The following is a 13,936-nucleotide window of genomic DNA, read 5'->3' as shown; positions in this document are numbered from 1 at the left end:
ACGCTATGTGAAATGTGACTGTTTGCAGATGACATCCAGATTCGTTTTTACGAAGAGGAGGAAAATGGTGGAGTTTGGGAAGGATTTGGAGATTTTTCCCCCACGGACGTTCATAGACAAGTAAGTAGATTATTATCATTATCATTTTACATTTTCTGCCTTGTTGAAATTCAGTTCTTAATTTCCATATATGAAAAAGACAAAATCATAACTATTTATTTAGCTGTATAAAATAGTACTGTTTTTAAGACTCTTGCAGCTCATCCAGGAAAGTTGCCCACTGTGAAGTTATGGGCAAGATTTCATTAGACTGTTGGCTCTGAGATGTTGGCAAGACATTTCATCTGGTGTCTGATCCCCTAGCCCATAAGACGGGGGCCCTAAGGTCCTGTCGTGAAAATGTTTTAAGTGTTCCACCAAAGCAATTACGGTGAGCCCTGTTGAAAGGGTATTCTAAGTGTTGAAAGCAGGAGTGTTCTAATTGAAGCTGATGTCATCCTCATAAATTAAGATTTCCCAGTGACAATTGATTATGTGACTAAGAGATGACAATGCTGAGCCCCCACTTTAATGGTTTCTCTCCTATTTATGAGTGATCGAGGCATACTATTTTCACAAAAAAATTGGAAAAAATCCAAATATTCATCATTAAGTGGTCAGTTAAATAAATTATGGTATATCTAGTTGATAGAATATTGTATAGTTATTAAAAATAATGAGTACTCTGCAAACTAACATAGAAAGACCTCAAAGATGTAATGTTAAAATATTTTAAAAGGCAGGTATGGAACAAAGTGTATATGAAAATGGTTCTCTGTTCATGTTTGCATATGCATAGAGGAACTCGGGAAGGATACATACATGAATAATTAATAACAGGGTTTACCTTGAGGAGCTGGCACACTGCAGGAATTGCACGAGCGGGGGTCCGGGATGGCAGAGAGAACCATCCATGTATATACCATTATATACTTTTTAATATTTTACAAAATCTTTATCCCTGTGAATATATTCCATAGTCCAAAAATCAAACTAAAACTGTTAAAATGCCTAACTATTCTAGCACCACCAGGAATTAAGGAGGTGTAATGCCTCACTGAGCAAGATTTAATTTCCTCTTTGTATCACTAGCCTTCAGCCATCTCTTGCTTTCCATACCCAATCTGTCTGACATTACTATAAATAATCTTGCAGGCCTCTAAGGCTTATTTGGAAGAGAAGAACGAAATGTAAACAGTGAATTTTATATGCATGATATTTACAACTAGATGACATTTGAAATATTAGACAAATGAAATAATAAATATTTGCAATACATTAGCATAGTGCTGTATTTCAGTTTCACAGTGACAATTTAATAAAAATGTATGGGTATAGAATTCTGAGTTTGGAACTTTCTCCAGGGTGCTGTGTTTTGTAGTACACTGGATATAGAGAAAAGCATAAGGAATTTGTTTAATGAGTAGCATTGCTGCAAAAAAAAAAAAAAAAATGTAGTCCTACATCAACATTTGGATCTTTGTATCTTGCAGTTTGCCATTGTCTTCAAAACTCCGAAGTATAAAGATGTCAACATTACAAAACCAGCCTCTGTGTTCGTTCAGCTTCGAAGGAAATCTGATTTGGAAACTAGCGAACCAAAACCTTTTCTCTACTATCCTGAAATCAAAGGTAACTTGGTTGTTTACACTCTTGTGCCTACTCTTTTTTTTCCCCAAAATAGTAAGGGGTACAAATGTTTTTGTGATATGGATTGCTTTTGTAATTTTTAAGTCACAGCTATAAGTGTGCCCATCACCGGAATAGTGCTTGTTCTGGAAAGAGGACAAGCCGATTAGGAAAGATCAGTTAGTCACCTTGTTTGAACAGCTTCCTAGTGGTTGGCTCCTGAATCCGTGGTACTTAGTTTTTGGAGAAGACACAGGTAATATACTATTTTGAGGTCATAACATTAGTCCAGCCTTTCAAAGTAGCGTTATTTCCACCACGTTTACGTGAAATGTAGACATTTGATAGTTTGGATTTGAGAATCTAACATTTATTGAGTAACTCAGGGTTCGGGTAGTTGAGATGAAAAAGTCAGGCTCGAAGTTTAGGAGAATTAGCCACCTAGCCAGCCAGCCTCAGGCAGTTCAACAGAAAACATAGCCGCTACGCAGTGCACAATTGTCAAAATGAATCAGACATCATTCTTTCCTTCACAGAAAATAATTTAAGAAAGGGAGTAATGATCTCCTTAAATAGTTACCACGCAAATTATGGTTTTAGTAAGTATCAAATGTAAAGCATCCATAAGCACACGTGAGCACATTGAGAAAAGAGCCCCTGATCTCGCGATTCTGAAGAAGGTTTCTTCAATGAGATAGCGTTTGGTTCTTATGAATCGGGGGTATATTTAAGCAGTTGGGTATTGAACAGAGAGGCTCAAGTCCCTTGAGGAGCTCAAGGACAGAGGCGAGCACAGTTCGTGTGTGTTCAGAGAGAAATGAGCATTATGAGCGCTAAGGGGGACTAATGAAGGCCAGGGGCAGGCAAGGAGGGCCGGGGCCAGGCTGCGGAAGGCTGCGAGTGGCAGCTGGAGAATTCTGTATCGATTTTGAAGACGGATGGGTTTGGAATGACGGGGCTGACTTCTTTATGTTGGGAGGCAGACCAGGAGTCAGAAGAGTACTGCAGGAGTCCAGGTGAGAAATGGGGGGTCAGGAAAGTGTCAGTGCTGGGAGTGAGAGGAGGCGGTGGGCTCAAGGGACAGCACAGGGCTGGCGTGACGAGGCCCTGGGCTCCGGCAGAGGTGGGAGGTTTAGGCGAGATCGGGAGTCTCAGGTGGTTCTAAGAGCCCCAGACTAGGAAGCTTGTGATGTGGTTGGCTTGATGCAGGAACAAGGGGGCAGAAGTAGGTGTGGGTGGGAAAAGAGGGAGCTCGGTGTGAAGCATGCTGCGTTTTGGGTTCCTGCAAGAAACTCAAGTGCGAGTTCCTCGTAGGCCGATCAAAAGGGAGGACTAGAACATGAGCGAAGGCGGGGTGGGAAATTCAGCACTGAGAATCCCTTCGAGTGAGATGTAACAGGCACCCAAACTGGATAATCCTCCAAAGGTGTTTCTTCACCTAGAGTCCATTGACCCGTAAGGAGCCCACGGATAGAAACGTACTTTGATATAATGAGCTGCTTCTGTGATCCTGCTTTGTATTCTCTGTATTAACAACCATGGTTCTGAGAAGAGGTCCATGGAGTTCACCAGACTGCCTGGGGGGCCGTGGCACCCACAAAATCAGAAACCCCTCGAGGAGAAGGAAGTGAGACTAGAGGGGGGTCAGGACAATGACTGTCACGGGCTACCCGGGTCCCGGCTGAGGTTGGAAACCACGAAGGTGCGGCGGCAGCGAGCTGCACAGTGCTGGGTGCTGCGAGAGCGGGTCTGGGCTGGGCATCTCTGAAGAGGTCCTTCCTTTCCTAGAATTCAGGCTGCGGCAGAGTGTTTAGAAAACGGTTTCTGTGAGTTCTCGTTTCTTTTCCGAGACTGTGACCTCCCCGCTGCTGGGTCAGGTTTGTAGTGCGTTCTCAGCACTGGGCGTTTGAAAACGTTGTCAGCTCAAGGAACTCTTTGCCCCCCACGTGAAATTCCAGGCGGACTCCCAGTGCGTGAGCGAGGTGGGCCTGGTGGGGGCCCTGCGCTCTCGGCCTTCCCGCCTCCCCTCGCCTCCCTGCCCAGGAGCCGCCTGAGGTCTTCTGGATGCTTTTGCCCACACGAAACCATGTAAACATCAGTGCTTTCGTTTAAATATCCTTTTTTAAAAGTAGGTATGGAAGAGAAATGTGGCTAATTTGGGGGGACTTTCTGAAGGAAAAGAAATATTCTTTTCTCCTGAAATATATCTTCAAAATAATGTCAAATTTTCCTAACACTGAGATTCATAAAAAAAAGAAAACAGATGTATCAACCTGAAACATTCAAAGCTCGGTTTCTAAGGCTGCTTGTGTGCCTTTCCCAGCGGTATCTGTGCATGAGAAAGTGTGATGTCGCAGGGTCGTGTCCAGACGATCGCTTTCGCTGCTAACCTGCCAGAGTAGGAGATGGCTCATGCTGGGATGAGAGAACAGCGTTTCCTGAAAGTTCAGAATCACACCTGTTTACTTCAAGCACGTACCTTCCAGGCTATCACTAGTTAAAAGCTTCATATGCTACAGATAGTGTAAGAACCATCTCCAAAAATAGCAGAGTTAGCCCTTGAGCTCCACAGAAAGAATGGCCAACATGTACGTATTGTGATTGAGTCATTATGAGAATATAAGTGTTTTCTTGAGGATAACAAATTACCTTACTCTATAAAACCTTCGGGATTATAAAAACTCAAGGTAATAGGCCCAAGGAGAAATAATGTCACCAGGCAGTGTGACGAGTCAGAAAAGTAGCAGCCCATCGAGCATTAGAGAAAATATATGGATATGAATCCAAACTACACAACCCAGGGAATCACTGTACACATTTCTGAGAAGTCATTGAACGCAATTTCCACTAACCCTCATCCCTGAAGTCACTCCCTGTCTCATTGCCTAATTGTATATTAGTCATTATTTTTATCAATATGTAAACTTACCTACTTATTTACCTATTGTCTTCCTCCTACCCCAGTAGGAAGAATCTTCTTTAGGTCCCAGACTTGGTCATTCCTGTTCACTGCTATTGTTTTTAGCATCTAGTGCAATGTATGTCCTCACATAGTAGATGCTCATTAAATATCTGTGGACTGACTTATTGGTTGTCCAACCAAGTTACCATCCTCATCCATTAGGTGAGTGGTATGTTGGGTGCCATCAAGTAAGGCATTAGACATAGATATAAAACATTCTCCTCTCATTATACAGAATCATTCAGCCCTGAATCTGTGGTCATTGGCATCGTACCTCACAAAAACTTCATGGAGATGGTTGGGTCCAGGGGGACAATTAAAATCATCAAGAGAAGCAGTATTGGCAAGGGAAGAAGGTAGCTGAGGAGCTGCCATATGAAAGCAAAGGAAGATCATAATGATTTTTCAGTCTAAAAAGATGGAGCATAGGAAGAAACACAATCATAATCTTTAAATTATGGAAGGCATGGTCAGGGAGAAGGAGGTACTTTTAAGGTACCTCCTTAAAGTACATACACAGGAACACATGGTAGAAGCTAAAAGTTTATCTGCATTTGTGAATTAATATCATCTAAAGTCATTAATTATTTACAGTCATTGATTATTATTGTACAAAGCAATTTTGGAATGTTTCCCAGAGAATGACAGCCTCGCATAGTGGAAAGATCGCTAGACTTTGGGGCTGCTTTTCACTCTGCCCCGACCTCGCAAGTCACCTAACCACCCTGGCGTCAGCTTCCTCTTCTGTAAGGGAACTTGGTCACGTAGGTCCCTTCTAAAATAGGTTGATGTTTCATTGTGCATTCCACAGTGCTACTCTCAAAGAAGACCACAAGGATAAGTGAACCCAGTGTGAAAATCTCCACGTTCCATTCTGCGGAGATTCGGACTCCAGGTTCTTTCATATGACTCGTGTGGAATTTTCTGTCAGTTTCTTGTCATTGAAATCTCACTGGCTGTATTTTAGTTAATATTCTTGAAAATTCACCCTTAAAAATTCCCATTGTACAGTGAAATATAGCCAGTGAACATCTCTCTGCTTTAAAAGTCAAAAGGAATGCCTAGAAAATACTGATTGGTCTCTTTACCAGAAACCATGTTAAATAGATAATATTTCTCTGAAGACGAATAAGTTATCTGCTTCCCTCTTGTATTCCATATTTCTATAGTGAACTATTTTATGTGAGAGCAACAGTTTATAGGATGAGTAATGATTATAGCTATTAATTAGTTATGATATAACTGATGTAGAAATTTCATAAATCTGTCCAAAAATCTTTGCCAAGGGAATTGTTAAAGTCTCTCTACTTCAAGGTCATCGCCTTCTAAGTGGAAGCATATTTTTCTTAAAATTCGTCCACTTTGGCTTTTTTCTTCCCAAGAAGTCTGGACATGCTCAGTTTTTAAATGATGAGTTAAGTGTGCTTTGTTACTACTTTCCCCCGCTTCATCTTGCAACTGCGATTAGATGATCTTGAGATGATCAGTAAATAGCAGCCTTTCCCTAGCCCTGCGATGACTGCAACAACTGCAGAATTAGAAATAAGTGAAGATCTTTCCGAACTTAAACAGTGGTAAAACCTGACATCGAAGAATCAGAAATAGGCCAGCTGGTAAGTGTTGGGCCGCCAATTGTAAAAAGAATAGCACGTTGACTGTGCATTTAATTTAAAAACAAAAAAACCCTTCTTTCTTCCTCCAGCCCGAAAGATAGGGTAGAAAAGTCATGGAAGAGAAAGAAAGGGAAACAGAGAGAAGCGAGAACACATAATAGGCCACAAAGGCGGAGACAGAACTCAGCAGGGACACGGGCTGGCAAGAAGCAGAGATGGTGAGAAACAGAACAAAAACGGAGCAGCCTGTGGGGTGAGGAGGCAGAGCAGCCTGAGCAGCACCCAGGCCCGGACGGCCACGCACTCAGAGGGCGTCGCTGTGTGTTGGTCAAGCAGAGGCCTTAGAATTCTAGCCCCCGTGTCTCGTCAGAGGCTACAGATCCTCTCTCATTGTGTTTCTGGGCCCACCCCATTTTTATTATCGTGGTGACCACTAAGGAACAGGCCTCCATGACCCCATGTCCTCACCGTCTTTGCCCCTCACTTTGAGCCTTTAGCGTGTCCTCCACACAAGTGACATACGACTCTTCCTAAGATGCCACCCCGTACACGTTATCCCCTGTTCAGAGACGTTCAGCAGCTCTCCCGTCTGCGAGTCGAATTCCGCAGGTTCGTGTTTCAGGTGCTCCACGTTCTGGCCCCACCACACCCATTCCAGGGTTTCTCACGCAGACATACCTCGTTTTATTGTGCTTTGCAGATATTGCATTTTTTTTTACAAATTAAAGGTTTGTGGCAACTCTGCATGGAGCCAATCTATTGGTGTCATTTCTCCAAGAGCATGGGCTCACTTCATTGTGTCATATTTTGTAATTTTCTCAATATTTCACTTTTTCATAATTATTATATGTTATGGTGGTCTGTGATCAGTGATGTTACTATTGTAATTGTTTGGGGCGCCATGAACTGTGCCCACATAAGATGACGAACTTAATCAGTAGGTGGGTGTGTTCTGACTGCTCCACCAACTGGCCATTTCCCCATCTCTCTCCGTCTGCTCAGGCCTCCCTATTACCTGAAACACAACGATATTGAAATTAGCCCAATTAATAACCCTACAATGGCCTCTAACTGTTCAAGTGAAAAGAAGAGTCACGTCTCACACTTTAACTCAAAAGCTAGAAATGATTAAGCTAGTGAGGAAGGCATGTCAAAAGCTGAGACAGGCTGAAATCCAGGCCTCTTGCACCCAACACTTACCCAAGAATGCAAAGAAAAGCTTCTTGAAGGACATTAAAGGTGCTACTCCGGTGAACACACACATGATAAGAAAGCGAAACAGCCTCATTGCTGATATGAAGAAAGTCTGAGTGGTCTGGATAGAAGATGAAACCAGCCACAGCGTTCCCTTGAGCCAAGCCTAATCCAGAGCAAGGCCCTAACTCTCTTCAGTTTTATGAAGGCTGAGAGAGGCAAACAAGCTGCAGAAGCAAAGTTGGAAGCTAACAGAGGTTGGTTCACAAGGTATCAGGAAAGAAGCCGTTTTCATAATGTAAAAGAGCAAGGGGAAGCAGCGAGGGCTGGTGCAGAAGCCGCAGCAAGTCATCCAGAGGGTCTAGCTCTGGTGAAGGTAGCTACGCTGAACGACAGATTTTCAGTGTCAGTGAAGCAACCTTCTACTGGAAGAAGATGCCATCTAAGACTTCCGTAACTAGAGAAGAGAAGCCAATGCCTGGCTTCAAAGCTTCAAAATACAGGCTGACTATGTTGTTAGAGGCTAATGCAGAGGGTGACTTAAGTTGAAGGTGATGATCATTTACCCTTCCAAAGATCCTAGGGCCCTTAAGAATATGCCTAATCTACCCTGCCTGTGGTCTGTAAATGGAACAACAAAACCTAGATGACAGCACATCTGTTGATAACACAATTTAATGAATATTTTAAACCCACTGTTGAGACCTACTACTCAGAAAAAAGGATTCCTTTCCAAATATTACTGCTCACTGACAATGCACTTGGTCACCCAAGAGCTCGGATAGAAATGTACAAGGAGATTAATGTTGTTTTCATGCTGCTAACACAACATCCTTTCTGTAGCCCATGGGCCAAGGAGTAATTTGTACTCAAAAGTCGTATTATTTAAGAAGTACATCTCACAGGGCTATTGCTGCTAGTGATAGTGATTCCTCTGGTGGATCTTGGCAAAGTAAGTTGAAAACCTTCTGAAAAGGATTCACCATTCTAGATGTCGTTAAGAACTTTCATGATTCATGGGAGGAGGTCAAAATATCCGCATTAACAGGAGTTTGGAAGAAGTTGATTCCAACTCTCGTGTTTGGCTTTAAGGAGTTCAAGACTTCAGTGGAGGCTGTAACGGCAGCTGTGGTGGAAACAGACAGAGAATGAGAATGAGGAGTGGAGCCCGAAGATGGGACCGAATTGCTGCGATCTCACGATCAAACTTTAATGACGATACGTATGATAAATAATACAACTTTCGAGTACAAATTACTCCTTGGCCCATGGGCTACAGAGGAGTCGCTTCTTATGGATGAGCAAAGACAGTGGCTTCTTGAGATGGAATCTGCTCCTGGTGAAGATGCTGCGAACATTGTGGAAGTGACGACAAAGGATTTAGAATATTACGTGAACTTAGTTGACAAAGCAGCAGGATCTGAGAGGATCGACTCCAGTTTTGAAAGAAGTTCTACTGTGGGTTAAATGCTATCAAACAGCATTGCCCGCTACAGAGAAATCTCTCATGAAAGGAAGAGTTCATTGGCGCAGCAAACTTCATTGTTGTCTTATTTTAACAAATTACTACAACTGTCCCAATCAGCCATGAATATCAAGGCAAGACCCTCCACCAGCAAAAAAATTATGACTTGCCGAAGATGATCGTTGCGATTTTTTAGCAATACAGTATTTTTAAATTAAGATGTACCTTGATTTTTAGACATAATGCTATTGCACACTTAATAGACTACAGTATAATCACAAACATAACTTGTAGATATACTGGGAAACCAAAAAACTTCATGCGACTTGCCTTATTGCAACGTTCTAGAACCGGACTGCGGCGTCTCTGAGATGTGCCTGTGCGGGACTCTCTCTCCAGCCCGGCCGACCTGCTGCGGTCCTCACCAGCACTCCGTGCGCCTCTTCCCTTTGTCGTCATGTCCCGCCACATCTCCTTTCCAGAACATCCTCCTTGTCCCTCTTCTTATAGGAAAGTGAAGCTGAGAAGCCTTTTCTGAATTTCCCAGCCCTCAGGGACCTCGTAGAAGTCCTTCCCCGAACTCCTGGAACACCGGTGTCCACCGCGGTGAATGTGACGTACACGGTGTCACAGCGCTGTCCTGCCGAGTCTGCCCCGCTGCCTTAGCTGATGTCGAAGGGCCCTTGACCTTGACAGCAAGGACATTATGTCACGCTTCTCCTTATTTCCAGCGTTCAGCTCAGTGTGAATGCGTAACAGTGTCAGCCGATTAGTAACATGTAGTTGTTTTGTGTGGCCAAGGAAAAGGGTTCAATAATTTTTTTTTTATTCTGTATCTTCAGTGTCTTAATTTTTGATGGGCAATCTAATCTCTCACTAATTTTAACAACATTTGGGACTTGAGAAACCGTGGCAGAGTAGATTTGGGTGTGTACTGCTCTGTGGTCTCTCTGAGGCTAGTTTTTGGTCTTCATACCCCTTGGAATAAATATAATGCTTCTTGAAATTTGGCATCTCTTCCTCCTTGAGTGCTTTCTGTTTCCCTTTAAGATGTTTAAAAATACCATCAGAATCAATAGTTCTATGTGTGGCTAGCGGTGGAACCGAATCAATCTTTTCTCCTCTGGTTTCTCTTCCTTTAAATACAGATAAAGAGGAAGTACAAAGGAAACGGCAGAAGCTCATGCCCAATTTCTCGGATAGTTTCGGTGGCGGCAGTGGTGCCGGGGCTGGAGGCGGAGGCATGTTTGGTAGCGGCGGTGGAGGAGGGGGTGCTGGAAGCACAGGTCCAGGTACAGAAACATCGATTCTTTCTAAAGCTTGTCCCCATCGGAAACAGTAGCATTTTCTTTTTCCTAGGTTTCTGAGCATGCCTGTGGGTTGAGTGGCCATGACGTTTTTTAGTATATTAATTAAAATTTCTTGACAAATTTAAATTTAGTTTTTGAAGAAATGCCTGTTCATTTTACAGTATGTAGATAATCCTGAAAACTGTAAGAAGAAAAAAAGTCACCCCAGGCCGCTTATCCAAAGAATACCTCCCTAAAAATTTTGGTGTATTCCCCCTTTACTTTTTTTTTTTTTTTTTGACGTAGTTGTCTTGTTCTTTGGAAACATTGGAAAGATTTTATATTATATAAACTACATTGTAGATATATATTATACCACTCTATCTACTACATTGTAGAAAATTTGAAAATACATAAAATTCTGCCATCAGAGTTTAACCATTTCTAATTTTTTTCATGTATTCATTATAGTAGATATTTATGAATTTCCTCTGAATATGTCTGTGATCATCATCACACATATTGTTTTAATCCATTGATCTGCGTTAGTTTTCTGTTATCGCTGTACCGTGGCTGTCCATGCCGAGTCACGTGTGCTGCTCTCACCTCCCGTGTTAATATGAGCATTTCTCCATGGCAACGTGAACTCCGTGTAAGCATCATTGTAATGACTCATAATATTTCATCAGGTGAACAGACCATAATGTAGCTTACTTGAATGTCGTTTCCTGTTTTCTGTGTAAAATGCTGTACCGAACTCCTATCCATATCACGTTTCTTTTGTTCTAGATTATGTTTATAAATTAGATTCTTTGAAGTAAAATGACTGTGTCAGAGGATAGGACTTACAATGCCAGCCGCATCCCCAGAGAGTTTTAGCCAGTCTGTGCTTCCACCAAAAATGCGTAAGAATGAAAAATGGGGCCATTTTCCACTGAGGAGCCAGTGTGTTTTCCTGTGATTCGTTTAGTTCAGGTTTTCCCTCCAGAGATGATGTCAGTGCCTTCCACGTGAGCGAGTCTGGGTTTGAGTGGTGGCCGCTCACGGTCAGCCCCTTCCCTTCACGTGGGGTGGCGACTGTCTCATCACGACTGCTCTCCAAGTCTGCGACACCGTCTGAGTTGCCAAAACGTAAACTTTGCCCAGTGGACTTATGACTGTCCCGTGGCCCCCAGATGTGTCTTGCTGACTCCCAGGGACGTGCTGTGAATGGGCTCAGCACGGTCCTCGCCCACCAACGCCCGTGCTCACCCGAGGGATGTGCACTAAGGCTCGCCGAGTCTTTGTGAAACATCTTCCTGATGTTTCCTCTGCTGTACTTGCTGTTTCAGGATATAGCTTCCCAAACTATGGATTTCCCACCTACGGTGGGATTACCTTCCATCCCGGAGCCACTAAATCTAATGCTGGGATGAAGCATGGTAAGTAATGCTTTTCTTAATACTAGGGTAAGGAAAAAAACTAATGCCAAAAAGGGTTTTTTACTCATTACTTATCACAACAACGTTTTCATCTTGAAAAAATTGGTAAATGCAAATAAACTAAGAAGATACTTTTCCAAAAAGATATTATTTCCTGTGGATGGTATAATCTGTATTTCTGACACTTGTTTATAGTCATATATTTACTTTGTAAGTGGCATTGAACAGGGGAAAGAAAAGAGCATTAAAAAGAGACATAGAGACCTGACTATTCAAACAGTAAAACATCACCAGACTTATCCATTGTCTGTCTTTTTTCTTTAAGTACTACACTTCTGAAATCATTTTGAGTTTTATAAGGTTGGTCTTCTCCTATCAAATGCGTCCCCTGAGTAGCCGATGTTACACCGTGTGTTTACAGTTTGCATGGCATGTCCCTTCTAGTGATTCCGTTAAAGAAACAATGCTACAAAGTCTCCCCGTTTACCGAATGCCTGTTTTATGCCAGGTGCTTTGACATGTTTTAACTGTAATCTTCATGACTGTTCTATAAGGAAAATATTAGTATCTCTATTTTGTAAACAGAAGGCATTGAGATTCGGAACAGTCCATTCACTCAGTGAAGGCACATGGCAGTTAGTGACAGAACCGGAATTCGAAGCAGGTCTCCGTGCTCTCTTAGTACCCGTCGGCTAGACAGAGCTGAAAGAACGTGATCGCAACAGTGCAACGGGTCCCTCCCACACCACGTCATGTCAATCGAGAGCATATCTTTGCCACTTGCTTTGTTAATCCGCATTAGGAAAAAAATAACTGCTCTGCTTTCAAGAACTTAAAAAATGCCACATGCCCACAAATCACAGAAGCGCTTTATTTCACTTTTCTCCTTTGCAAAGAAGCAAATGAGACACTTAAGGTTTTAGAGGTATATTAAAAGAACGTTTTTTAGAAGTGAGAGTTTAAAATAGCTCCAAAGCATGTTATTTATGATATTGTGATATGGCCATTTTAAAAATAATTTTAAATTATTGTTTTTCTTTTCCCTTTGCAGTAAACTTGCCTCTTACATTTATCTGACCTGCAATGAAACAGTGATTTATAACTTAACAGATTTTACTAAGAAAAAGATGATGTTTTTGCATTTTACCTTAGGAACTTTAGACACTGAATCTAAAAATGACCCTGAAGGTTGCGACAAGAGTGATGACAGAGAGCTTGTAAATCTCTCTGGGAAAGTCACTGGAGCCGCAGAGCAAGAGAAGGGGTCCGGCAGGCCCAGCAGCGGGGGCGACGAGGGAGCGAGGGACGACACTGCCGGGTTTCAGGGTGAGCGAGCGCAGGTGGCCGCACGGCGCTGATCGGCTGGGGAGGGGTCGGTTGCAGGTACGGAAAGCAACTTCCAAAGGACGTGTTTGTTCTGTTCATCTAAAGATGATGTGTCAATATCTAGTTCAACATAACTCTTCGAAGTCCTGTACGTCTTTTGAAAAGCGTATGTCAGGTCATTTATTCACACTCAGCTTTTCATTTTCTCCCTGTTATCTTAGCGTGTAAAGTACAGAAATTTACATCTCCGGTCATAATCGTGTAGTTTTATGGTACTGTGAGACATAATGACCTTTTTTTTTCCTGGCCCCACGGATAATAGAGAACAGTTTCCATAAGCTCAGTAGTCACTCCTCTCTAGAATCTAGCTGAACTGTTATACCGAAGTGGAACTTTGCTTGAAAATAGGAACTTTTTTTTATCTTGTCGCCCTCTTTGAAGGAGTAGGATTAGGAGGAAATGTACTTTTGTGTTTACTTTGAACCAATACTCATTAGTGTATGTGTCATGATTCTGGGTCATCCTAGACTGTACTTGGAAAACTTCTTCTATAGAAGGAAAGGTAATCAGTGTTTAAACTTGGTGGCCACATACGGTTTCTATCACCTATTTTTTTTTTAATACCTCTTTAAAAACGTGCAAACCATGCTTAGCTAGGGAGCCACATAAAAACAGGTCGTGCAAGAGGTTTGGCCTGAAGGTCACAATTTGCCATCCCCTGAAACTGAAAAACACCAATGGCTCAGAGACTTTGCTGTGTCTATGGCAGACATGTGTTTATTGACACGTTACCTCCCAAGATCATTGTTAAAGATTCCAGTGAAGGGCTATTTCACCAAGACATTGCTTGTTTAAAATTATGGCAAAATCCAGGCCGGGCACGATGGCTCACGCCTGTAACCCTAGCTCTCTGGGAGGCCGAGGCGGGTGGATCGCTCAAGGTCAGGAGTTCGAGACCCGCCTAAGCAAGAGCGAGACCCTGTCTCTACTAAAAACAG

At 42.5% G+C, this 13,936-nt stretch overlaps 1 protein-coding gene across 2 annotated transcripts in view; it reads left to right on the top strand.

Annotated features, from left to right (window-relative positions):
* Positions 1-13,936, top strand: part of NFKB1 (nuclear factor of kappa light polypeptide gene enhancer in B-cells 1) — a 94,263-nt gene that overhangs the window by 58,085 nt on the left and 22,242 nt on the right. For both annotated transcript variants that reach the window (XM_012655379.1, XM_012655381.1), the window contains exons 9-13: positions 29-120; positions 1,533-1,671; positions 10,051-10,194; positions 11,523-11,612; positions 12,765-12,938. In XM_012655379.1, the coding sequence (XP_012510833.1) occupies positions 29-120; positions 1,533-1,671; positions 10,051-10,194; positions 11,523-11,612; positions 12,765-12,938 (639 nt within the window). The remainder of the gene's footprint in view (positions 1-28; positions 121-1,532; positions 1,672-10,050; positions 10,195-11,522; positions 11,613-12,764; positions 12,939-13,936) is intronic.

This window comes from Propithecus coquereli, unplaced genomic scaffold (genome assembly GCF_000956105.1).
Source record: "Propithecus coquereli isolate 6110/MARCELLA unplaced genomic scaffold, Pcoq_1.0 Scaffold475, whole genome shotgun sequence".
NCBI lineage: Eukaryota > Metazoa > Chordata > Mammalia > Primates > Indriidae > Propithecus > Propithecus coquereli.
The sequence above is the reverse complement of the archived record's forward strand: the minus strand, read 5'-3'. Positions and strand labels throughout refer to the sequence as shown.